This window comes from Bufo gargarizans, chromosome 1 (genome assembly GCF_014858855.1).
Source record: "Bufo gargarizans isolate SCDJY-AF-19 chromosome 1, ASM1485885v1, whole genome shotgun sequence".
Taxonomy (NCBI): Eukaryota; Metazoa; Chordata; class Amphibia; order Anura; family Bufonidae; genus Bufo; species Bufo gargarizans.
In genome coordinates this window covers 152,032,169-152,059,848 of record NC_058080.1, presented here as the reverse complement: position 1 = coordinate 152,059,848, position 27,680 = coordinate 152,032,169, and the positions used below count along the sequence as shown (strand labels likewise).

General features: G+C 43.8%; 1 protein-coding gene across 5 annotated transcripts in view; it reads right to left on the bottom strand.

The window, feature by feature from the left end:
* Window positions 1–8,968: 8,968 nt before the first annotated feature.
* PCM1 (pericentriolar material 1) overlaps window positions 8,969–27,680 on the bottom strand; it is a 146,962-nt gene continuing 128,250 nt past the window's right edge. For 3 of the 5 annotated variants that reach the window (XM_044299703.1, XM_044299725.1, XM_044299710.1), the window contains 10 exons: window positions 20,516–20,650; window positions 18,023–18,223; window positions 17,447–17,509; window positions 16,286–16,412; window positions 14,425–14,579; window positions 14,276–14,345; window positions 13,092–13,291; window positions 11,401–11,493; window positions 10,820–10,943; window positions 8,969–9,290 (listed from right to left, as the gene is read on the bottom strand). In XM_044299703.1, coding sequence (XP_044155638.1) covers window positions 9,265–9,290; window positions 10,820–10,943; window positions 11,401–11,493; window positions 13,092–13,291; window positions 14,276–14,345; window positions 14,425–14,579; window positions 16,286–16,412; window positions 17,447–17,509; window positions 18,023–18,223; window positions 20,516–20,650 — 1,194 coding nt within the window. In that variant the 3' untranslated portion in view covers window positions 8,969–9,264. The remainder of the gene's footprint in view (window positions 9,291–10,819; window positions 10,944–11,400; window positions 11,494–13,091; window positions 13,292–14,275; window positions 14,346–14,424; window positions 14,580–16,285; window positions 16,413–17,446; window positions 17,510–18,022; window positions 18,224–20,515; window positions 20,651–27,680) is intronic. The other 2 variants (XM_044299717.1, XM_044299732.1) reach the window with 1 other exon arrangement.

Genomic DNA, 27,680 nt, shown 5'->3' with positions numbered 1-27,680 from the left:
ATAATATTGCACACAAATAGGGAGGGACAGGCTTCCAACTACTGTATCTACTCCCACAGGTTCAGTCAGCACAATGAAAGGACAAGATAGCTCAGAGCCATGAGGCACTGATTACACAGATGCTTGCCCATACAGGTATCTGTGAGGGTAAGGAGATTTTACAATCCACGCGTGCGCAGTGTGAGGGTAAGAAGATTTAACAAGACAAGACGGTCAGATCTCCTTACCCCCTGAGGGCGCACGCGCGGTGTCCGTGCCTGCGTCCATGAGTCAACATTCACTGTAATTTTACCTTACCCATGCCCTGGTACTGCGCTTGCGCAGAGGCTCCGTGCCGTGGTACACCCCCCTGGCAGTCACGTGGGGTACGGCCCCACTCTCCTCTCTGCGCTGCAATAAATGACAAGGGCTGCTTCTTGATATAACCTGATAGGTACAGAAGGGAAGGCAGCCTGCAGAGACTATAGAGGACACCCCCCCCCCCCCCCCCCCCAACACACACACACACACACTGTAGCTGTTTTTTTTTTTTTTTTTTTTTTTTTTTTTCTTCTTACTATTTGCTGGAACACAATTGCCTACATATAATGTAATCTATCTCATATGTATCTATCTAGAAAAGAAAATTTCACACTGCTCCCAAAACTTGTTCAAAGGTTGTGTTCTTTAATCGTTAATTTCTAACGATAATTTGTTTTCCCTTAGTCCTAACAGTGGCCCGTGGACTGGTAGAAATTCTATTGACACTTAAATAATTAACTAGTCCCTCCCACCTCCAATAAAGAGGGGGATCACCCCCAGATCCCTTGTGTAGTTAAAAGTAGAAATAAGCAACAAAAAGGTATAACAATTTAACAACCAATAACTAAGGGGGAGGGATATTTGTGTGCAACTGATAGAACTAAGGGAAAACAAATTATTGTTCGAATTCAATGATTCCCTTACGTCCTAACCAGTGGCACAGATGGCATTAGCAAGTAGAAACCCCCAAGGGAGGGCCCTCATGCCTGGCGGAGGATAACACTGTCCAGCTAAATGAGGAATAGCTATCTATCCTAGAATTCATTCTATAGTGTGAGATAAAAGTGGAGTGAGAACTCCAGGAAGCTGATTTACAGTAGTGTTGATCACGAATATCAGCACTTCGAGAATTTGCTAATATTTAGAATATAGTGCTATATATCTGTAATTTCAAATATTCGAGATTTTTTTTAAAATCAGTACACATGATCCCTCCCTGCTTCCAGCTTGTGGGCCAATGAGAAGGCTGCAGCATCTTTGATTTTACAAGTAGTGTTGATTGCGAATTTTCGTAATGCCGATTTCCGCAATCAAGAAAATAATGACTGGAGATAACGAATTTGTGAATATATGGCAAATATTTGCAAAATATCATAAATTCGAATATTGCCCCTGCCACTCATCACTAATTTACAGATGACATCCAGTGGAATCAAGCTTATTTCTGCTAAGGAAGTAGCCACCGCTCAAGTAGAGTGGGCCTTTACAAACTCAGTTGGCTCAGAACCCTGAGACACATAAGACTCCCGAATTGCCTCTTTAATCCATCAACTGATGGGGGGCTTAGAGGCTTTCCTACCCTTGTGGGTATTGGAAAAAAGGATAAGGAGATTTTCATCTTTCCTAAATACCTTGGACTGCTCCAGGTAAATCCTGAGACATCTCGAGACATCGAGGGTATGGAGCCCTCTTTCTTCTGAGGAGGGGAGTGGAGCCAAAACTGGAAGAGAAATTACCTGGTTGATGTTGCTGAATAAAGGCACCTTTGGGATAAAGGTAGGCAAGAACTTGAGCAGCACCTGGTCTTGCAGGAACTTTGTGTATGGCTCAAAAGCAGAAAAAGCTTGGAGTTCCCCAACTCGCTTTGCAGAAGTGATAGCCAATAAAAAAAAGTAATTTTCCAGGCAAGAAATTTGAACTCCACCTCCTTTAAAGGCTCAAAGGGGAAAATGATAACCCCCTGAGCATGACTGTTAGATCCCCATACTGGGATAGGTCTGATTACTGTAGGCTTTAACCTTGAAGCTCCCTTCAGGAACCTCTTGATAAGGGGTTCTTGAGAAATGGACCTGTTAAAGATAGTCCGAGATAGCAGAAGTTTGCACTCTGAGGGTAGACGGTGACAACCCCTTGCCCAGACCGTCCTGCAGGAACTGTAGGATGGTAGGCACGGAAGCGTTTGTGGATGACAGTTGACGACTGAAACACCAATTTGAAAAAATCTTCCAAATTCTTGAATAGGATCTGTTAGTAGTCTCAGATCTGGAGTGCTGTCGGGTTTTTAAGACAGACCCCGATAGCCCTTCTATTCTTGGAAGGGACTGATCAACCTCCAGGCTGTCAGGTTGAATATTTGAAGAATAAAGGAGATCTGAGTGTCCCCCGACACCAGTACTCCCTCTGGGGGAAGCCTCCAAAATTTACCCCGAGTTGGGTAAACCAAGCTCTTTTCAGCCAGTATGGAATGATGGAGATGACTGATGCTTGGTCCTGCCGGATTTTCATCAATACCCTCAGAATAAAGAAAATTGGAGGGAAGATATATGCCAGCCCGAACCTCAATGGGATTGATAGTGCATTGCCACCGGGTTGTCCTCCCTGTAAAGGGAGAAGTACCTCTCCACCTTGGTGTTGAACCTCGTTGCCATGAGATTGATCTCTGGCATGCCCCACCTGAGAGTTATCTCCTTGAAGATATCTGGATGGAGAGACCATTCTCCGGTTGGAAGACCTCTGCTCAGGCGATCTGCAATCATATTGTGGACTCCACGAATGTGGACAGCTGTTAAATGGGTTAGGTTCAATTCTGCCCAATCCAATATAACACCTATCTTTTTTGAGGAGACTTTGTGACTTCGTGCCTCCCAGCTTGTTGATGTACATTACAGCAGTCATGCTGTCTGACTGTACTTTCACCGCTTTGCTTTGAATGCAGGGAGCAAAATGAAGAAGGGCTAGTTTGATCGCCCTGATTTCTGAGATTCGATGACAATAACTTCTCCTGAGATTTCCAGGTTCCTTAAACTGTCTTGTCCAGAAGATGTGCTCCCCAGCCTACTAGGGATGCATCTGTGGTAAGTATGATCCAAGAGGGTTGGATCAGGGACTTGCCGTCCTCTAGATGGGTCCACCATCTTAAGGAGGACCGGGCACGGCAAGACAGGGAGTGCACAGAATTTAGTCCCACCGGACTAGTACCTCCGAATGTAGCGGACGTAGATGCCATAATGCCCAAGGAACAGCCTCTGCAGTTGATGACATTAGTCCCAACGTTCTCCTCAAAGTACGAATGGTTACTTTCCGAGAGGACGGGCTGTCTCTTGAACAGGTAGCCTTTTTTCGGGAGTAAGATGAAAAGTCATTTCCACTGAGTCCACCATAGATCCCAGGAACTTCACTGAGGTAGCTGGCAGGAGATGGAACTTGTCCCAGTTGATTATCCATCCTAGCTGGTGGAGGAAGGCTACAGTCCGCTGAATGTGTTGGGACAGGATCGCTTGGGAAGGAGTGCTGAAGAGCCAGTCGTCCAGTTATGAAATGATGCTCAGACCCTGAAGTCTTAGAGCTGCCACCACGGAAACCACCACTTTGGTAAATGTGTGTGGGGCCAAAGAAATTCCAAACGGGAGGGCCACAAACTGAAAGTGTTTTAGGACTCCCTGACTTGCACCGCAATCCTTAAGAATCTTCTGGACCCAGGATGGATGGGAATATGGAGGTAAGCATCCTTGAGATCCAAAGTTGCCAGGAAATCTCCTGGCAATAGAAGATTGGTCACGGACTGGATAGTTTCCATCCAAAAATGCTTGCGTTTGATGAACTGATTGAAATATCTCAGATCTATGATCATCCTCCAGTCTCCGGTCACCTTGGGTACTAGGAAAACTGGGGAATAAATACCTGCTCCCTGATCCTAAAGAGACACCTCCTCTAAGGCCCCTTTCTGAAGATACTCCAGGATATAGTCTTCTAGAATCTTCTGTTTGCTGGATGGAAGCAGTCTTGTTAGAACAAATTTGTCCGATGGGCGACAGTCCAAGTCTACCAGGTATCGCTGAGATATAATACGGATACTTGGATGTGGATCTGCCAAGATTCTAGAAAGTGTCGTAGGCGACCGCCTACGGGAATATTGGGAGCAGGAAGTTCTGAGAATCCAGTTGGACCGGGATGGTACCAAGAACCTCGAGGAGGCCCGCAATCAGAGTGCAGAGGATTTATTGGGGGGCTTAGAGACCCTGGAGGATTTCCCCCCTCTATGGGAGCTCCAATCTCTCTAGGCTTTGGGCTGAGGTCCAGACCTGGACCCATACCTTTTGCTCCGACCATAAAAGGGCTGTTAGGGAAGGGACTTGCTTTTCTTATCCGACAGTCCCTTCATTATATGGTAAAGCTCTGTCCCAAAAGGTTTGCCGGGTTCATATGCCATGGCACAGAGATTATGCTTGGAAGTTGTATCAGCCTCCCAGGGTTTTAGCCAGAGCGGATGCCTGCCCACAGCTGAGAGCATTATGGTCTTGAAAGCAAATTTCAGTTGTTGTGGAGCAGCGTCACACAAAAAAATCAATGGCCAGACCGGCCGTCTTACAAGAGGCCAAGATGTCATCCCTAGAGTCCCCTGGTCCAGGTCAGACTAAACTTGGGCGAACCTGATCTTGAAAGTTCACCGCTATTGCAACCGAGGCAGAGGAATAAGTAAAGTCACAATCAGCCTTGCTGTCCATCGAGTCCTAGAGACTTGATCAGTCATCCAATGGTACTATGGTCCTCTTGGAAAGCTTGGAAATGGCCATATCCACCTTTGGTACTGGCCCCCAAGAGGACAATTGATCTTCTGTTAACGGGAAGACAGACTTAAATCTTTTGGTCAGCACGGGACCTTTTTCTGGTTTCTTTCACTCCATCTTCATTAATGACTGGAGGGAATCGTCCGCTTTAAAGGCCCTGGGCCCCTTAAAGGCGGACGTTGAGGCTTCACCCTGATCAACATCCTGGTCCCCCGACCGGATGGAAATCAGCAGCCGCTGGGCTTTCTCGGGAGGGAAGAAGTAGGAAAACCCATCCTCATCTTCGGAAGAAGAGGAGATAGATCCCTCTCTAGCATCATGAGCCCCCCGATACCTCCATGGCCCGATGAGGAGAGTAAGGTCTTTGGCGCTTAGATATGAGAGCCTGCTTCAGTCCCTCTATAGAAGAGTTCACCTGATTCATGTTAAACTCCATGTAGCTCTTCACCCAGTCAACTACATCATGAACCATAGGTTCTTGCTGTGGAAGAAGCTTAGCTCTAAAGGGTGGACATCGAAAAAAAAAAAATGTATTGTCCACCAGGACAATTTGACAGTCGTGGCATTGAAGATGGCGTCTCTTGCCAGAATTCTTCCTGCCAGGGTGCTGATCACCGTCCCCGATGACATGGCTGCAAAAAAACAAACAGAATTAACTGTTGAGTCTGGAAGGAGGAAAGGAAATCGAAGCAAATAGGCGTTTACCCAGAAAAAACAAGAAACTGCTTCAAGCAAAACCGCAAGGGTAATTAGCAGAGGAATAACACTAGCTGATCAAAGCAAAACCGCTTAAAAGAAGGGGAAATTCGCTTCAGACAATATCTCAAGATAAGCAGAGTTAGGAAAACCATACACCTGCGCATCCAGGAGGCTGAATGACCACTGGTGCAGGACTAAAATAGCAACATTGGCGCCAAAAAAAAAATCACTGTCGCTAAATATAATAATCAATAAAATGGCTAAATATCTAAAAGGAGCCTATAGTAGCTTAGTTCGCCATAAGTGGCGAAAAGAATACATTATAAAGGCGGGAAACACTTCCCCTAAAGAAAAAAGTTAGTGATGTTACACGCAGGAGACTTCACTTCCAAAATGGAGGCGCCTACAGGAAACACGTGGGGCCACCGACTCCTAGCTCCCTAGGAGCGTCTAGTTAGAGAGGACCAGCGGCGTGCGTACATGCGGGAGCCCCTCTTCCCACTACAGGCTCTAAACTTGAGCAACAGAGGACACCGATAGGTCACAAGAATCCTCTCCGCCCCGAGTTGCAACACGGGAGCGGATCAGATTACCTTGCGCCCAACCGCAGGAAGAAGAAACAGCCACCAGAGATGACTTAAAGACCCATGCAAAGTTAACCCCAAAGGGTAAGTGTCGAGTTCTATTAGAACAGGGATTCCCCCCAGAGGGGCATCTCAATCAGTCCAAACCTGCCCAAAGGGACAGAAAAAAAACACAAGGGGACTGGGGGTGATCCCCCTCTTTATTGGAGGTGGGAGGGTCTAGTCACTTATTTAATTATTTGTGTCAATAACATTTTCACCTGTAATACCAGTCCACGGGGGGCGGATACCCCACCTGTGCCACTGGTTTGCTCGTTCACGATTAGCCAAACATGCAAACATATGGCGATATTCGCACGCGCCATATTTTTTTTGCATGGCGCAGAACTTTGACACATCCATCAGCTGGGACAGGACAGCCAATTGAGACGTTTCAGCACATGACACACCTCCAACCCTATAACAGAACCCGATCTGGCATCCATTTTACATTATGTGTTTTGCCAGTGTAGGGAGAGGTTGCATTTTGGAGCAGGGACAGTTAGACACCAAACTCAAGCTAATAGGGCCACAAAAGTCCTTTTAAGGGCTGATATAGGTGTGCTATCGATCGGTGTGATATACAGTACAGACCAAAAGTTTGGACACACCTCATTCAAAGAGTTTTCTTTATTTTCACGACAATGGAAATTGTAGATTCACACTGAAGGCAACAAAACTATGAATTAACACATGTGGAATTATATACATAACAAAAAAGTGTGAAACAACTGAAAATATGTCATATTCTAGGTTCTTCAAAGTAGCCACCTTTTGCTTTGCACACTCTTGATGAGCTTCAAGAGGTAGTCACCTGAAATGGTCTTCCAACAGTCTTGAAGTTGTTCCCAGAGATGCTTAGCACTTGTTGGCCCTTTTGCCTTCACTCTGCGGTCCAGCTCACCCCAAACCATCTCGATTGGGTTCAGGTCCGGTGACTGTGGAGGCCAGGTCATTTGGCGCAGCACCCCATCACTCTCCTTCATGGTCAAATAGCCCTTACACAGCATGGAGGTGTGTTTGGGGTCATTGTCCTGTTGAAAAATAAATGATGGTCCAACTAAACGCAAACGAGATGGAATAGCATGCCGCGGTAGCCATGCTGGTTCAGTATGCCTTCAATTTTGAATAAATTCCCAACAGTGTCACCAGCAAAGCACCCCCACACCATCACACCTCCACGCTTCACAGTGGGAACCAGGCATGTAGAGTCCCATCCGTTCATCTTTTCCACGTCGCAGAAAGACACGGTGGTTGGAACCAAAGATCTCAAATTTGGACTCATCAGACCAAAGCACAGATTTTCACTGGTCTAATGTCCATTCCTTGTGTTCTTTAGCCCAAACAAGTCTCTTCTGCTTGTTGCCTGTGCTTAGCAGTGGTTTCCTAGCATATATTCTACCATGAAGGCCTGATTCACAGTCTCCTCTTAACAGTTGTTCTAGAGATGTGTCTGCTGCTAGAACTCTGTGTGGCATTGACCTGGTCTCTAATCTGAGCTGCTGTTAACCTGCGATTTCTGAGGCTGGTGACTCGGATAAACTTACCCTCCGCAGCAGAGGTGACTCTTGGTCTTCCTTTCCTGGGGCGGTCCGCATGTGAGCCAGTTTCTTTGTAGCGCTTGATGGTTTTTGTGACTGCACTTGGGGATACTTTCAAAGTTTTCCCAATTTTTCGGACTGACTGACCTTCATTTCTTAAAGTAATAATGGCCACTCGTTTTTCTTTACTTAGAATTTGTATTATGGCAAGAAAAAAGCAGCCAACAGTCTATTCAGTAGGACTATCAGCTGTGTAGCCACCTGACTTCTCCACAACGCAACGGATGGTCCCAACCCCATTTATAAGGCAAGAAATCCCACTTATTAAACCTGACAGGGCACACCTGTGAAGTGAAAACCTTTTCAGGTGACTACCTCTTGAAGCTCATCAAGAGAATGCCAAGAGTGTGCAAAGCAGTAATCAAAGCAAAAGGTGGCTACTTTGAAGAACCTATAATATGACATATTTTCTGTTTCACACTTTTTTTTAATTATGTATATAATTCCACGTGTTAATTCATAGTTTTGATGCCTTCAGTGTGAATCTACAATTTTCATAGTCATGAAAAGAAAAGAAAACTCTTTGAATGAGAAGGTGTGTCCAAACTTTTGGTCTGTACTGTGTGTGTGTGTGTGTACAGCAGCACAGTGTAAAACGTAGTTAGGGTGCAAGCTCCTATGGAAAGGTGGACCACCTTACTGTAAAATAGTATATCCAAAGAATAGGCAGCAGTCCCATTCTGCCTATTCTTTGGATATACTATATAAATAAAAAACATTCATGCACAAAATCCTGCAGGCTGACAAACCGGGGGCAACTATAATTTTCGTTCACTTCTAGGTTTAGCATGCCTATAAGGCTGGGCTACAAAGCGACATGTTATGTAAATATTGCCAATGGGGTCACGGTGCGACAATGATTCAACGATCAGACAATCCAACACTGTTTGGTATATGGTCTTTAGGCATATGAGACTGTGCTATCGTAGTCCATAAAGCATCTCTGATGCAACTGCAGCTCTTCTGTGATTCAGTTGTGCTTTTACAGCCAAATCGCAGCTCTAAAATACATGTTGCTGTGTAACCCCAACCTAATAGGACAGGGGTAGGCAACCTCCGGCACTCCAGGTGTTGTGAAACTACATCTCCCATCATGCACACTTGTTTATCTGTTCTCTAAACTCCCACAAGTGAAAAAAGCATGCTGGGAGTTGCAGTTTCACAACAGCTGGAGTGCCGAAGGATGAGCTGGGCAAATAATGCTAATGTCACAGACGTCAATAAAACCACACGTACAGATAAGCCAAAACTTTATTTAGAACTTCATTCTAACAATTCCGAATTTACAAAAAGAAAACCATACAAAGACAAAGAGACGGGAATATGGAAAAAGAACAGTGCTCAGACTTAGATATTGTAGAGTCCCTTACACAACCAGAACTGAAAAATTGTATTTCCATTAACTCCACTGAAAGGCTGTGTCCTAAAGAGATGATCATACATGTATTTGTTTATTAAAGTTGCCATCTTGGAAGGAATAGTGCGTATTTTTCATTTGCTTCACGTAGGTATAATTTTGCCGATCAATGCATTTCAGGAAGAATGGGCTCCAAAACTTTCTGTAATAAAAGAAAGTACAAATTAAAATAGAGCAAAGTAAGTATTTCAAAAGTTTTATTTGGAGCATCCCATTAAAAGCGGAAAACCAAATGGCAAAAGGTACATGGGTTTAATTGTAGACGATAGTGGGTTAGCATTTTTAAATGAGGCCAGGCCTCTCAAATATATCTCGGGTATATAAAACACTACTAGTGTTATTTGAAGCTGGCATCTGAGTAGACTAATGCCAGACACAGATGAGCAAGTTCAGTATGAGAAACTCGCAGTGTGAGTCATCATTCTGAACTGTGCTACTCAGACAGGATCACATGGCATTGCAATCATTTATAGGGTTGTGTGTCCCTGTTAGACCTGGAATCTACTGAAACACACTGACAGCATTATGTCAATGTAATTCAATAGATTTCAGGTCTCGCAGGGACACACCCTTATAGATCAGTATAATGTGGAGAGATTCCGTCAGAGGAGCAGAGTTCAGAACAGGAATACACACTGACACATGCAGCCAGTTTCTCACACTGAACTCGCTCGTCTGTCTGTCTTCTAGGTGTACAATGATCCAAGCTGATATCCTTCACATGGTTTTGAGCTTTCCACATTTACACACTCTTTGGTGTAGTATAAAATATATTGTAAGAAATGTACATGATATGATCCAAAGAGAACCATTAACATGCGTTTTAGAGTTTATTGCAGACCTAGTGACAGACCAGCATCTGTCACTTAGAGCCTAAAAATTGCCCATGCCCCCATTGGTTATAGGCTGTCCCACCATATTGCAGGGAGTATATCAATAAAGTGAATAATATACAACTGGAAAATATATATATATCCCATATAAAACTTGAAAAATGGTGGGCTCCACTGCTAGAAAGCTCAGAAATTGCACCACTAAGGCTACTTTCACACTTGCGTTCAGAGCGGATCCGTCTCATATAATGCAGACGGTGGATCCGTTCAGAACGGATCCGTCTGCATTATATTGTAAAAAAAATTCTAAGTGTCAAAGTAGCCTCAGACGGATCCGTCCAGACTTTACATTGAAAGTCAATGGGGGACGGATCCGTTTGAAAATTGAGCCATAGTGTGTCATATTCAAACGGATCCGTCCCCATTGACTTACATTGTAAGTCTGGACGGATCCGTTTGCCTCTGCATGGCCAGGCGGATACCCGAACGCTGCAAGCAGCGTTCAGGTGTCCGCCCGCTGAGCGGAGGCCAAACGCTGCCAGACTGATGCATTCTGAGCGGATCCGCGTCCACTCAGAATGCATTAGGGCTGGACGGAAGCGTTCAGGGCCGCTTGTGAGAGCCTTCAAACGGAGCTCACGAGCGGACGCCCGAACGCTAGTGTGAAAGTAGCCTAACACGATTGTATTTTAGGTATTTTAATCCATTTGGAAGCTTTATAAACTTTCTTTGTTTTGTTGTGGGTAAGGTTTAAATAAATAGTATATATGCACAATTATCTGTCGTTGGAATACTTTACTAAATATATATTTGTTGAGAGGACCTGCAGGCGACTCACCAGGATCTTTTAGGGACAATGCATCTCCTGCCAACTCCTCAGCACCATTTCCTTGTCCATTCAGAATCTCATTACATAAATTGTTTTTCTGCTCCTCCTTCTCCATCTCAGCCATTAGTTCTGTCTGGAAACAAGAAATCCAAATCTTAAAAGGGCTGTTCCATCAATATCGGTCAAACCCTGCTGATCAAGAGTAGCTCCAGAGTTGGAACTATACAACCTCATCCATTGTAGTGAATAGGAATGAGCGAATCGACTTCGGATGAAACACCCGAATTCTATTTGCACAAAACAGGAGCTCCGTACAGTATTAGAATGTATTGGCTCCGATGAGCCGAAGTGATTGCTTTGCAAAGTCTTGCGAGACTTCAGGTTATAACTTCCTAAATTAATTTGTACTGTAAAAAAAACATTTCCTGCACTCGGGTTCAGTTCCAGGGTACCACTTGGACCTGTACTGCAGACATGTGAAAGAGGCCTAAGAAAATACATCAATATAAAATCTGTGGACAATTCCTTTAAGCGTAAACAATATACTAATTTCATTTTATTCTATCTTCTGCTTCTGAAAATATAAATACCTTTGGTAACATTAGTTTAAGAGGTAAATCCTCAACTTTTACAAAGTCATCTTCATCAGATTTCTGACTCAAATTTCCAGAACCAGTCTCCTGCTAGGAAAAAAACACAAAAAAAACAACTTACATTTAACAGAATTGAAAACAGAAAAGTTGAGATGTGAATGAGACAGAACTGATGCAGCCAAGAAGCAGTATGCACTTTTATTATTTGAGATTCATGCACCATTCCTAAGAGAGACTAATACTTGTTACCATTAAGCCCACAATGCGTTTTGGTCCTAAATGAGGACACAGTTTTAGTGATTTTGTGCACGTGGTTGTTTAACAACCCCCATTTTGTTTACGGTGCTACCAAAATAATTTTTGTGCCCTCTTTTGAGACACGTAGGGCTGTTTCCTACCCCTTTGGTAGTGTGCAAAACGTAAAAAATAAATTAAAAATCTTCCGCTTGGTGTGGGCAGTGTATTTTTTCTTTTGGCTTTTATTCTATATTCTTTACTTATATAAATGTATAATTGTTACACAACATGAACCCCCACCTTGAGGCCAATAAATAATCTCTGGGGGACATGGTAAAAAATTAGTCAATGGGGGTCATTTAATAAAAGACTGGTTTATCACACACCAGTCTCAGTAAAAATCCCATTGGTGAAAGATTTAACCAAATTATTAAGAAGCACGTGCCTCTTAGTAAGGCCCCTTGCACACGACCGTATGCCCTCCGAGACATACAGTCCGTGTGCGGGCCATGTGTCCCGGAGCGGCATACATTGTGCCCACAGCATCATAGATTACAATGATTCTGTGCACATCGGGCCGCCCATGGGACTATTGTCCCGCACTCATAAGATAATATGAGTGCAGGACAATAGCCCCGCGGGTTGCCCAATGCGCACACAGGTCATACGGTCGTGTGCATGAGCCCTAAATTTGTTGCACCTGTGAGGTCTATACGCCTGCTCCAGATAGATTTTAGCTTTCTGGCATATATTATATTAAGTGTACGGCCCCATTCTTTTCCACTTAGCTCTGCTTACTTTTCTTTTTAAGTGACGATAACAGCATCTAAAGACAGCAGAAGGCAGACAAACCGGATATGATTCCTGCATCACCATATGTTTATACACAATGTCTACTGTCCTCCATAGTCTGCATTAGTCACAGTGCAAAGCCTCTGGGAACAGCAACTCATGCCGTGGAGGAGTTAACTTGACCATTCTATATCATAACAATAGTTTGTCCATCTGCCCTCTATAGGCATCCAGACACCTAAACCGTTTGACACCAAATTTGAGAAGGTTTTCGTAAAAGCTCTCTAAGACACACCGTTCTTGAGATATTCCCAAATAATGTATAAGCCAATAGGAGCTCACAAGTCCTTCACTCATATCATAGCTGCCATACACGGTCACATGACCGGAGGCATTCTGTGGCGTTCACTGTTAAAGGGGCAGGGTGCTGTGGAGGTCACTGTTAAGGGGGCAGGGATAAGGATAGGACAGTTCTATAGAGGGCAGGACGTTCCATTTAAAAAAAAAAAAAATATCCGTGTTTTACAGATCCACAGTTTGCAGACCGGTAAAACAGCAACAGTTGCATGCATGAGCCCTTACTCCAAGCAAGCAGAGCTATCAGCACCTGCGCAAGGAGTTCGTTTTTGGAGATAAAAGTACATGAAAAAACTACTTACATATTCATTAACTAACACAGGGGAATCTGTAGCTGGACTGCCTGGTCCAGAGCTTTCTGCTGATGCCAGAGATGACTTGGTGTCAGCATCTACTGATGAAGACATATCACCCTCTTTATTTAATAGCAGTGGAGTAGATACATTGTCTGAGGAGATGCTTGCTGGTGAAGTTTTCAGGTCTTTCTCTAATGTCGGGTCATCTAAAGATGAAAATTACAATACTATATTTAAACATGGAGCTACATGTAGGATGTCATCCGAGTCCTTTAAAAACCATAATTAAACTGTAACACTAACAATAGAACAAGTAGCCTCTTACAGTATAACACAAGTTAAAGCGGATTGCCTCACTTCAGCAAATAACATTTATCATTTACACAAACTTAATACAAGGCAGTTACTAATGTACTGTGATTGTCCATATTGCCTCCTTTGCTGACTTCATTAACTTTTCCATCACATTATACACTGCTCATATCCAGGAGTTACTACTAGGATCCGAAGGTCAATTCGCTCAAGCCTAGTTACAATCACCGCTGCAGCGCATATATAAGGCGGCTGCGCATTATGTGCTCCCATGATCCCGGCCCCAAGAGAGGCTGATGCTTTTTCCTATAGTGTGTAAGCATGGCCACCGCTGCTCTATTACAGGGTGGTCATAAACCCTGGATTCGAGCAGTGTATAATGTGATGGAAAAATGAATCAGGTCAGCAAAGGAGGCAATCACAGTACATTAGTAAGTGCGTTGTATTAACTTTATCTACATAATAAATGTCATTTACTGAAGTGACACAACCCCTTTAAACGTTCCCTATGTGATGTAATAAGTAGGGATGAGCGAATCGTCTTCGGATGAAAACACCCGAAGTCGATTCGCAAAATCTTTGAATACAGTACGGAACAAGCGCTCCGTACAGTATTAGAATGTATTGGCTCCGATGAGCTGAAGTTATTACTTTGTGAAGTCTCACAAGAATTTGCAAATAACTTCAGCTCATCGGAGCCAATACATTCTAATATTGTACGGAGCTCCTGCTCCATACAGTATTAGAACAAAGTTATATGCAAATCGACTTCGGATGTTTCAGCCAAAGTCGATTCGCTCCTCCCTAGTAATAATAAGGCTGGATGAGTACAGTGGATGTAATGAAAACAGGTTGCTTACAAAATGGAGACAGTTTACCTCTTTCCTGCCTGGTCAGCATCTCAGGATTTTCACATTTTGCCATTTCCTTTGGACTATTGTTCAAAACCTATATTAAATTAGAACAAGTCATTGCATGTGTAATGATCACAAAACCATTTACAATATACTTTATACAGAAAACTTACTGGCTTCTGTTCATGTTCTTCTGTATTATCAGTGTTGGCTTCTAATGAGGTCTGTACGTCTACAGGTCCTGCCTCAAACTCATAATTCTCCTCTTCATTTTCATCTTCACCGCTGCCATAATTTGTTAACAGCTGTGTTTCTGCTTTGGATAAACCTGTTACATGAGAACAATACATACAATGAAATAGGCTTTCCACATCTCACTAGAGATATTATGTCCTCAGAATTACACGTATATCAGAATGCATCAAATTAGGAGAAGCTCTTAATACTTTACAGCATGTTAATTGTAATGTAAAAATATTAAAGTAGGACTCCCACAGAATTTAATGTTGTTCCACCTTGGTGTAAAATAAAAATCACTAAAGAAGCACTCCACAAACATGTATATTCTCTGACCTGTTAGAAAGTTACAAAGTGAGAGTATCAGAGTTAGTTTCCCATCTGATCAGCACTCCGACTCCTTGTCCCGTGTCATTTGGAGATCAGTTACTTCTCTATTCATTCATATGAGACAGACATTGAGGCTCCATAGGAATATATAGAGAAACTGGCTTGCTGTCCACACATAAGAAGCAGTGTTATTTTGAGAGTCTGAGTGCTGGTCACATGACACAGCTGAGGTTCAGAAGTGAGGGTATAACTCACAAATACAGTCACTGGTAAGAAGAGCTACCACACAAGAAGTTATCATAAACAATAATTTCTTTATTAGATATCCATCAGCAGTATATCATAAAAACATGTACATGAAAGCAGTAATCCTGGAAAGACGATTGCGTTGACAAACATTTGTATAAAAACAGAGAAAAAACTCCAGACCAAAGTCTGGAGTTTTTTCTCTGTTTTTATACAAATGTTTGTCAACGCAATCGTCTTTCCAGGATTACTGCTTTCATGTACATGTTTTTATGATATACTGCTGATGGATATCTAATAAAGAAATTATTGTTTATGATAACTTCTTGTGTGGTAGCTTTTTTAAGCATTTATAGGTGATATACGAATAACTCCATGCGAGATATTTATGTGAGCAACTTTTTGGGTGTTTCACTGGTAAGAAGATTACCTTCACTACAGTTTACATCATGTACCTTTCTAACAGGTCAGAGAATAAACATTTTTTGTAGAAGTGCAATTTTTATATTGTTACACCTTGGCATAAAATAAAATTCTGAGTTCAAAGCTTGACCCCCCCCCCCCCCCTAAGATTATTTTGAATAGGCGGATGATGTTTGTGGCTGGGGTACCCCTTTAACTCTTAGGATACCAGAGGTTTTTTAGTTTTCATTTTTCTTCCCCCATCTTCCTTGAGCCATTACTTTTTTATTTTTACACTCACATAGCTGTATGATGGCTTATTTTTTTGCGGGACAAGTTGTACTCTCTAGTGCCACCATTTATTATGGCATACAATGTAGTGGGAAGTGGTAAAAAAATTCCAAATGGGGAATGGTTTAAACAAGGCAGAGTGTATTTAAATCAATAACCGGCATACTGGCCGCAGAGGATGCTGGTAAGAATCCCAGAAGTGGAAGCCTTGCTCATGGCATCTAAAAAGGTTTTAATTACCTAGATCTGCATTATTGGCGGTTGCGGCAATTAGCTGCGGGTCTCTGCTGTTTGAAACAGCTGAGACCCACAGTCCATGGCGCCTGCTGCACGTCTGAGCAGGCACCATATTTGCCTATTGCTCCAACGCCGTACATGCATGTGTCAGGCACTGCAGTTCTGACCTATACACTTGCAATTGGAATTTGTTTTATCCGAAAATCCCCCAGAGAACCATTCTTGAAACCTGTGTGATCATGACCTAAGTGATCATAACGTGAACAAAGTAAAGCACTAAAATATTCATACTGATGGACAAAGGCATGCTTTCATTTCCATCCTCATCCTCTGAAATGTCAGATCTTCCGCTGTGAGCTTCAGATACATCAATGTGTTTAGTTTGTGCTGTTGCCAATGTCTCGGTTTCATCTTTGTCCTGAGAAGAAACAGAAAGTCACACATTTAAATTTAAATGGTGGAACAACCCTATTTTGAGGGACAGGTACTCTGAAAACGGGTTGATACTGCTAGTGGAAGCCGCCAGTCCTTATTCCCCTGAAGAAATTAAAGGGAACCTGTCAGCCGTTTTGACAGTGCTGAACTGCTGATTGCACTAGGTAGGGACTGGGGAGAGAAGTACAAACATAACTTTTGTGGCATTTTATCATCAGAAGTAGCGAGAATATGAACTTTTATTCTGTCAGATTCTGCAATGGAGGTGGAGCTTCACTGTGCCTCGGCACTGAGCTGCTTCACAGCCTCTCCCCTCTGACAGATATACTGGTCTTCTGTTGGATGCTTCAGCTGTACTCCAAGCAGAATGGAGGAGTTGTGAAGCAGATCAGAGAGCACTTCACGCGTTATGTTATGCATCCACTGCACAAAAGGAGCAGAATCCGGCAGAATAAAAGTTCATATTCTCACAATTACTAAAGATAAAAGCTCTATAAAAGTTATGTTTGCACTGTTCTTCGAGCGCCTACTTAGTGCTATCATCATTTTAGTATAGTTAAAATTGCTAACATACTCAGCATTACATAGTGCCTGTTAAAATAATTTGTCCGTCAGGGGTTGTGCAATGTTTTAATCAACAGGATAGGGCATAACTAACTGATCTGTGGGGGTTTGACTGCTGGGACCCCTTCCGATTCCAGTAATGGGGGTCCAGTTCACCCAGTCTGATGGAGCTGCAGATTGGGCTCTCTCTATGGGACCACTGGAAATATCCCCTATCCACAGGAGGATTGGCTAACTTTAAAACGTGGCACAACCCCCTAAAGGAGAACTAAAGCCAGAATTAAATCATCAGGATAGGTAATTAATATCGAATCTTGGGGGTGGGGCGCTTAGTCTGACCAGATAGTCATGCATCTCGAGGATAGGCAATCAATACAGAAGACCCCAAAAACCCATTTAATGCACCATCTGTATCCACTATAGATGGAACAGGTTAATAGCTCTTATACATGCCTTGTCTTCATCATCAATCTCTCCTGTTTCAGTGCTTTCTTCACCCACAAACATTTTCTTTGCCTAAGAAACAATTTAAAAATGAAATGTCTGCATTCATGGGTGCTAAATCATTTGCATGTTTACACTGTTATAATGCCAACTACTGCAATCAGTAATTTGCTTTATTACTTTGCCCTTACTCTACACAGACCCACAAACAGTCCACACCAACCTAAACAGTCACTATAGCCGCCCAATTCAACCAAGTCTATTCATAGTACATATTACAAAATAGAGAACCCATTCCAATGGAGAACACTATTTTGCAAGGCAAGCAAATATAGGGCCATTAAATCACTAGAAAATAACTAAAGTGTGTCTGGTCATGTAGGACTGAAACACTGGTCACTAAAACATTTTAAAAAAAATGTATTTTTTTTTTTTAATTCATTTCATTTTTTATGTGGAGTCATATCTGTCCAACTATAGGACACCTGTGCACCCGTGGTGGCAATACATTGCACAATGAAAACACATGCACTCACACATTAGTCCCACAACCTTAAGATTCATTAAAACGTGAAACGTATTAACCTCTTTTGATAATGAATGGAAAAAAACCACGTCAGCACCAGACTTTTCTTGGCTTCTGCTCTGCACTGAGCTGTTAGTATTGTCCAGGTCTTGCATCAGCCTGAAAAAGGCCAACTCATTGAACAACACTTCTGAGATTTCTACAAGCAGATCTTCTCCACAGTCCTTCAGCTTTTTATTACTAAACTTTGCCAAAGAATCCTACAAAACACAAGAAGGATAACCAATGCCTCAGTTGAATGCACAAACATTACTGCTTCCCTTAATGACACATTTTGCACTTAAAGGCTATGTACACCTTTGCAAGTAATTTTTTAAAATTATTATTGCATTGTACTAATTGTATTAAATTGTTCTTTATGAAAAATATGATTTTTTTGTGTACATAGCCGAGATGCCCTACAACAGGGCTGGCCAACCTGCGGCTCTCCGGCTGTTGTAAAACTACAATTCCCACCATGCCCTGCTGTAGGCTGATAGCTCTAAGCAGTCTAGGCATGCTGGGAGTTGTAGTTTTGCAACAGCTGGAGACCCGCAGGTTGGCCAGCCCTGCCCTAGAAGCATCCTTAGAATTTTCTGTCTTTTCCGTCAGTTGGGGAGCTGATGAACTCCTTATCTCTGCTCTCTGAACACCTAAAAACTCAATATAACTCAGTTATTTGAGAAAAATGTGGCTTAAATAAGTGTTTATGACCTTTCAGCAGTTTAGAGATGAGGGTTACTAGATGACCGGCAGAAAGTGAAGGTGAAAATACCGCACAGCTACAAAAATAGTTAACCCTTTGCGACAGAACGGCTCAATATTTTTAATAAAGGCCAATTGAATTTTTTTTTTTTTTTTTAGCCAAAAAAGAGTAGAATGCAAATCTCACACAAAAATTGCCTCCGAACTTTAACCGGTTTGAGAGCAGGCTATTTTTCCCATTTAAGTTTTTTTTTTTGTATGTGTTATAAAGCAAAAAACTTTTTCTATCACCTGTAACAGCATAAGTACAACTATAATACTTTTATTTTTATTTTTTTAAGTTATAGTACTTACTATATTGTGAAATAGAGTATCTTAAGAGTCACAGGGGCTAGAAAATAGCTAGTTGTGGCATTCCTTGTTGCTTTCCTACTTTTTAGTTTTGCTTTTATTTATTTTGCACATTGTCATAAGGTCATACAAAATCTTGGGGGGTCATTTCAACATCAATTTCTCCTGCAATTGGGAGTAATATACTAGGGGAATACAGCCTCTGGAGGACTTAACGGAGGGTGGATCTGGGTCTGCCAAGACCAGGCAGTCCCAGCAATTACCCAGAGGTCATGGCCACTTCCTACACTGTATACATGGCGTTCATTCAGCAGCATACAGTATTAGAATACAGTATTAGAAAGGCATGAATGGCAGTTAACAGTCTGCCTTCTCTATGTGGAGTTCAGGAACATCCCTGCAGATTCACAGGCGGACTCCCCCAGACATTTAAAGTTGTTTGGTGGTCTCCAAGCAGTTGAAGAGGTTTCCCCTGGTTTATGCAACCAACGCTTAATGGGCGCATAAATCAAAAGTTGCATCCAGTAAAAGCAATGCTGTAACCTGAACAGCCCAGGGTGCATGTACATGGCATTTGAAGTGTATGCTTGTACTATATGCCAGACTAAACTTACCAACCAGGAAGTTAGGTTTTAAGAAATTGGACTCCTTGGTACTTGGGAATACTGCAAATGACTGGCAGAGTTCAGCCAATGATGGCATACACATGTATTTTCGGGTGACCAAGGCCGAACTCTACCAACCAGGACGACGACTATTTCTACAGACAGAAGTCTGCTCATGGTCACAAAGGACAATCAATCACACAAATTTATTTTTTTACGATTTTGGCCAACTTTCATGTGAATAGATAACTGTAGACATGTAGAAGTCTTAAAAGGTATGAGACTTGATAAGTAAAGAGCAGAACACATACGTGGCCATTAGGGACGTGCGAATCGACTTCGGATGAAACATCCAAAGTCGATTCACATAAAACTTTGTTCCAATACTGTACGGAGCAGGAGCTCCATATAGTATTAGAATGTACTGGCTCCGATGAGCTGAAGTTATTGCGTTGCAAAGTCTTGTGAGACTTCGCTTCATAAATTAATTTGTACTGTAAATAACCATTTGCCGAACTTGGGTTCAGTTCCAAGGTAACACTTGGAACCGAACTCCTGCTCGGGAAAATATTGCAACGAAGTTTTATGCGAATCGACTTCGGATGCTTCGCTCGTTCCTAATGGCCATCTATCAGACATCCAGTAGATATGTCATAAATGTCTAAGATGGCAATGCAGATCTTTTTTTAATCTTTTCAAGCAATGGTGGAAATATCTTTCACTGGCGAAAGCTAACACAGCTCTATGAAAGAGGGACCATAAAAGCTTTGTCTACGGTATACACAAGGCCAGTATTGGAGGATGAGGCTTAACCTCCTCAGTCTAATAAAAAACAATGTCCTGCGTACATACCTGTAAAATGCTACCTAGCTGTTTGTGAAAGAATTTCACAAATTCTTTGCTCTCATCATTCTGCTGAGTTAGCGTCAAGACCATTCGCCTGATAGAAGTCAGGAGATGAGAAGAGCATACTTCCTCCATGTGTTCCTGCAAAACAACAACAGGCGTGAGAACAATGGTCATGAACAGTCACATATAAATTGATCACAGCAAAACTCTGTGAAACTATGAATAGCTAGAGAAAAGAATAAAATTAGTGGCTTTGCCAGATATTTCTAACACAGTGAATCAGTGGTTAGTACTGTTGCCTTGGCAGTACTGGGTCCTAATACTAAAGGGGAATTTGTATGTTTTCTCAGTGTTTCTGTGGGCTTTCTCCAGGCACACCAGTTCCTACCCACAATCAAAAAACATACGGATAAGTAAATTTGGAATTCAATTTTTTAAATCCCAATGGGGCCAGTAATGGCATTCTCTGTACTTCGTTGCGGAATATGTTAGCTCTATATAAATTAGTACAATAAGTACATTTTTTAATAAATGCGCTCTATTGACATGCATCTCAAACAGTACGCAGGGAGCATGCAGGGGCAGGAGCCCACACCTATAAGACCCAATAAAATGCATCCAACAATGAACTTGACATCATGGTTTCTAAATTATTATACATGGGGTGGATTACTAGTACACTACCTTCCCTCCCCTCCCTCTGGTCCCTTGTCTTGTCTCCCCCCCTCTCTCCTTTCATCTTGTATTGATGATTGTTGACATTATATCTGTACGGTGATATGATACTTGAATTTGTAATCTACTTGTGCTACATATGTCTAAGCTTACTATGGTTTTCAATAAAAACAAATTGAACCATAAATTAATATTATACCAGGGGTGCACAAACTATTCCGGTCGGAGGCCATAATCCCAACAGCCGATTATAAAACTCAAACCAGTATTACAAACTGAAATACAAATCGAACATGTATACTATAACTGTCTGCTTACATTTCCAGGACTCCCATCTAATGGAAGAACACATGAAAAACACATAAGCAGCCCTGAGACAAAGACAGACATGTCTGTTACCAGGTGGCTACAGAACAATATTGAGGACGGCAGATTGTGCACCCCCTGTATTATATGGTACTCTATTGCCATATTATTTCCAGGCAATTTTTCATTTAAGAAGGCCTAAATCAGCAGACACAGCAGTGTCGCCTGGAAGGGGAAGACACCCAGATGTGTACCCATGGGACAAAGGGCAAAAGTTGCAATTGCAGGTGGACTTGGTACACACTGCCAAAGGAGGAGCTGACAAGAATACAAATGCATGTGAAGGCACAGATTTTTCACTAGGGTCAAGTCGCTTCATACTTCACCTTTAAGGACAGATTACATTTTTGCATTTGGGATCCATGGGTAGTAATAGCCGGGAAGAAGGGAGGGGGCTAGAGATCATTTAAACATTAAAAGGGGTTTTGCCACTTAGCAAATAGCATTTATTAAGCAGAGAAAGTTTCCATGGTTACGACCACCCTGCATTCCAGCAGCATGGCTGTGCGTGCACACTAAAGAAAAAAAGTACCAGCCTACGTGAGCTCCCACCGTCCCGGCCACCAAAGAGGCTGGCATTTTTTCTTATAGTGTGCAAGCACAAGCACCGCTGATGGATTGCAGGGTGGTTGTAACCATGGAAACAAGCCGTGTATAATGTGATGGAAAAATGAACCAAGCCAGCAAAGTAAGCAAATGGACAATCGCAAGACAAAATATAAGAAAAAGAACTGGATTGCACATCCTCAATACAATGCTTTTATCTAACTGCTTCTCAGCATAATTAACCGCTTCTCAGCGCAATTTATCGTATACCTACTACCCCTATGCTACATACTGTACATGAGGCATTAGTATACAATTTGATCAAAAAGCACAGGCCGACTCACCGCGACAAGAGTGCCTCTTTGAATGGGACCCTAAAATTTGGCGCAGCACTGCACGGCGACCACCAACGCCACAGCACCGCCCCAGCAGGCAGCAGGGCTCAGTAGCCAAACAGCGGCCCCGCTGTCCGGCAAAGCCACCTTGGCACTAGGCCCCACCAACCCATCAGGACAGCACCAATCAAAACAATACATTAGTAAGTAGCTTGTATTAACTTTCTCTACATGATAAATACCACTTGCTGAAGTGAGACAACCCTTTAAGGCCTCCCCTGCTCAACTAACAGTGACTGAGAGCTATGTACATATGTATACACACTTGGGCCTCATGCACACGAACGTATTTTCGGTTTGCATTTTTTACGTATCAAATGTGGACCCATTGATTTCTATGGGGCTGCAAAAAAATTTGGACAGCACACGAATGTTATGTGTGTGCTGTCTGCATCCATTTATTATGTAGAGAAAGTTAATACAAGGCAATTACTAATGTCTTGCGATTGTCCATATTGCCTCCTTTGCTGGCTGGATTCATTTTTTTTTTTCATCATCACATTATACACCGATAGTTTCCATAGTTTACAACCACCCTGCAATCGATCAGTGGTGGTTGGGCTTGCACACTAAGAAAAGAATGCCGGCCTTTCGGGTGTCCGGGACCGCACATAGGATGGTTGTGTTTTATCTGTACTGTATAAGCACGGCCACCGCTGATTGACTGCAGGGTGGTCCTAACCATGGAAACTTTCTTTGCATAATAAATGCTATTTGCTAAAGTGGCAAACCCCCTTTAAGGTGGTAAAGGCAATAGATGTAGGTATAATATATAAGCATAGGAGCTACAGTGCGATATGGATGACCACCTGGTTGTTTTCAGCAACTTCTGGATCACAAAAACTGCACATAATTGAAACAGACAATGATTTGAGCTGAAACTTTATGATGCTGAGCGGAAAGTATTCAAAAGTAGCTCATTTTGATGTAGAAAGAGTTTTATAGTTCAAGGACATTAACAAATCTAATACATAATATAAACCGCTGGATGAAACAGATGGAAAATGAGTAAAGAATACTAAGTAGACTGAATTCCAACAGATGCCACTAAAGCACGAAAAAGGAAAAGATGAAGGATGTGCAAGAAGAAGTCACTAATCATGCCCCAGGATGGGGCCCACACCAATGAGAACGAGGGCTTGAGGGCTGAGGGGAAAAAAAAAAAACTGTCTGCTGCAAAATTCAAATGCGGAACACAGGTCTCCATTGGTCGGACCCCCACCAATCACTTCAGCCCTATCCTGTGGATGGAGGATAAGTCGTTGACACGGGCATACTCCTTTAAGAAAAGTGAACACAATTGTGGGTGAAATGAAAGTTGGCTACATTTAGTGAGAGCTTCTAACGTTTAAATAAATTAAAAAGTACAGTTTATAAACCGCACTGACATGTCTTGCGGATTTGATAGCATGCTGGAGGTTTTTCATTGCAGAAAGTGGTCAAATCCATGTCGCAATCTGCAAAATCATCAATGTGAATTTATATTCAGAGGTCATACTGCAATGTATGAAGATGCCCTAACATAGGCCTCAGTAAAGAAGTAGTTCATCCCTGGAGATTTCTTGCTGGCGCTGTACTATTTTGGGCTGGGATTTGTCCAGGAGTGATGCCATTGAAAAACAGTCAGTCTCTCCCCAGACAGAAATGGCTGCTCCCAAGCACCAGTTGATCACAAGCATACCATTGTAGAAGTAACACAAGCCGGGACACACTGCGGAAATCAGGTCATGCAATTCACCTTCAACAATTAGAGAAATAGCTCATTTACCATAAGTGGTTTCAACTGCCAATGTGCTTTCATCAAACCTTGGATCTAAGTTTAGATCAGTGGGGGGTCTGAGCACTGAGACCCCCACCCAATCTCTAAAACAAGGGGAGAGATTTGTGCACTTAGCGCTCTCTCTCTTCGCTGCATGAGATAAGAGCGAGACGAATTGCATAGACTTTCTATTGAGTCCACCTGGCTTCCAGTCTCGCAGTGAGGAGAGAGAACGTTCTTCCTTCATTCTAGACATCAGTAGGGGTCTAGGCGCTCAGACCTCCACTGATCTAAATATCAAAAGTTTAATGAAAGTACAGTGCCACTTTAAGTTTAGCAAATGTATATGTACTGTCCTTTTTATCATTTACCTACTTGACTGGTACCTCAGAAGCAAACTAGAGTTCGGTTCCAAGTTTTAAAAGTAGTTTTCCACTTTACAAATCAACTACCGAAGTTATTCAACAAAGTCTTGCTCGACTTCACGAATAACGAACTTGAGCTCATCAGAGCCCATACATTGTAATGCTAAAAGGAAACGGATTTCTGTACAGCATTAATCCGAAGTTTTGAGTGAAGCGATTTCGAAGCATCCGAAGCTCGCTTTGCTCATCACTAGTTATAAGGTTAAGAATACATGGGGCGCTAAGCCATCTGCGATCCAGTAAGTAAATACACACTTCTGTGATTTATTTCCAGGTGACATCTCTAACAGGCGAGCCCGTGTGATACATCCAGCCCCAAACATGGTCTGCCTCATGGTCTCACCCAGGACATAGTACAGTCTTTATCCTTTTATCCTGTTTTGATTTAAGATGTTATTTACATGAATGAATGATGAACCCTGGTGGGGAAACGCGTCAGAGTTAAAAAACGAGATTTTTGTATAACTTACCAGTAAAATCTCTTTCTCGCTCTTCCTTGGGGGACACAGCGCCCGCCCATTGTTTTTTGTTGGCCTTCGGGTGTTTTTTTCTGACTTGTTGGTATTGGTTTGGTTACTCCTTGCCTTTGTCTTGCACTACTTGGGCACATAACTGGAAGTCTCTCTCTCCAGGCTGAGGGTATAGCTGCTGGAGGAGGGGCTTAACAGTCTTTTACTTAGTGTCACGCCTCCTATGGAGATAAGCTATACCCAAGAGTTCCTGTGTCCCCCAAGGAAGAGCGAGAAAGAGATTTTACTGGTAAGTTATACAAAAATCTCGTTTTCTCGCCCAATTCCTTGGGGGACACAGGAACTCTTGGGACGTTCAAAAGCAGTCCACAAACAGGGAGGGACCACAACCAAAAGCGAACCAGGCACCGTAAACATTAAGGCACCGCCGCCTGCAAGACCAAGCGGCCCAAAGCAGCATCCGCCGATGCATAAGTGTTCACCCTGTAAAACTTGGTGAACGTGTGCAAAGAAGACCAGGTGGCCGCCTTGCACAGTTGTTCAGCCGAGGCACGATTACGCTGAGCCCAGGAAGCCCCGACCGCTCTGGTAGAATGAGCGGTAACACCAAAGGGCGGATCCCTGCCCCGAGCACGGTAAGCCTCAACGATAGCCATCTTGAGGAAGCGGGCAACAACCACCTTAGACGCCGCCAGCCCCCTGCGCGGACCCTCCGGAATCACAAACAGAGAATCCGAGCGTCGAAAGGGTCTGGTCACATCCAGGTAGATCCTGAGAGCCCGAACAACATCCAGACGGTGAAGCTCCCGCTCCCGGGGATGCGACGGGGACGGACACAGAGAAGGAAGGACAATATCCTCATTCAGGTGAAAGGCGGACACCACCTTCGGAAGAAATTCCGGAACAGGGCGGAGAACCACCTTGTCCAGGTGAAAAACCAAGAAGGGCTCCACGCAAGAAAGAGCCGCCAACTCAGACACACGCCGAAGAGACGTGATAGCGACGAGAAAGAAAACTTTGCAAGACAACAAGCGAGGGGAAACCTTGCGCAGAGGCTCGAAAGGGGAAGATTGGAGAGCCGCCAACACAACGTTAAGATCCCAAGCAGGAACGGGAGGGCGATAGGGGGGAGCACAGTGAGCAACCCCCTGAAGAAAGGTCTTAACCGGACCGAGCGGAGCCAGAGGACGCTGAAAAAGGACCGAAAGAGCCGAAATCTGACCCTTCAGGGTACTGAGACCCAAGCCCAGAACCAGACCAGACTGCAAAAAGGATAAAACCGTAGGAAGGGAAAACCTCAGAGGGGGAGTCCCCAAGGCCTCACAGAAAGCCAAATAGGCCCGCCAGGTACGATAATAAATCCTGGCCGAGGCCGGTTTTCGTGCACGAATCATGGTACGGACCACGTCAGCCGAAAACCCCCGCCGCGTCAGGACCGCGGTTTCAATAGCCATGCCGTCAAACGTAGCGACCCTAAATGCTGGTGGAAGATCGGCCCCTGAAAGAGGAGGTCTTCTCTGAGAGGCAGAGGCAAGGGAGCGTCTGCCAGAAGCAACATAAGGTCGGCGTACCACGGACGACGCGGCCAGTCCGGGGCGATTAGGATTGCTGGCGTGCCCTCCGCCGCAATCTTCCGAAGGACACGCGGAAGAAGAGGCAGGGGCGGAAACACGTAGAGGAGCGAAAACTCCGTCCAGGGGAGGACGAGCGCGTCCGCGCCGTAAGCGTCCGGATCCTTGGCCCTGGCCACGTAGATGGGAAGTTTGTAGTTGAATCTGGAGGCTATGAGATCCACGTCCGGACGACCCCAGCGGAGACAAAGAGACTCGAAGACGTCGGGGTGCAGAGACCACTCCCCCGGGTCGATCGTCGTCCGGCTGAGGAAATCCGCCGCCCAATTGTCCACCCCCGGAATGTAAACGGCCGAAAGGGCCGGAACATGAACCTCCGCCCAGCGAAGGATCAGAGACACCTCCCTCATCGCCGCCGCGCTGCGAGTGCCCCCCTGGTGATTTATGTACGCCACAGCCGTGGCATTGTCCGACTGGACCCGAACAGGGCGACCCTGAAGCAACGAAGTCCAGTGTCGGAGCGAGAGGAGGATGGCCCTCAGCTCCAGAACATTGATCGGCAGTCTGGACTCCGATGGAGACCAAGTGCCCTGGACGGACCGAGGAGGAAACACTCCCCCCCAACCCCGCAGACTGGCATCGGTGGTAATCACCAGCCAAGTCATAGGCAGGAAAGACTTCCCCTGAAGAGGGGTCCGCAGCCACCAGAGGAGAGAGGAACGAACCTGGGGGGAAAGGGGAAAATGCCGATCCAGACTCTCCTGGGACTTGTCCCAGGCGGACAGAATGGCCGTCTGAAAGGTGCGGGAGTGGTACTGTGCGTAAGGAATCGCCTCGAAGCAGGACACCATCTGACCCAGGACCCGCATGCTGAACCGGAAAGAAGGACGGCGGTGGGACAGAAGGCTCTGAACCGACCGATGGAGGAGCAGGCGCTTTTCCAACGGAAGTCGAACCACCG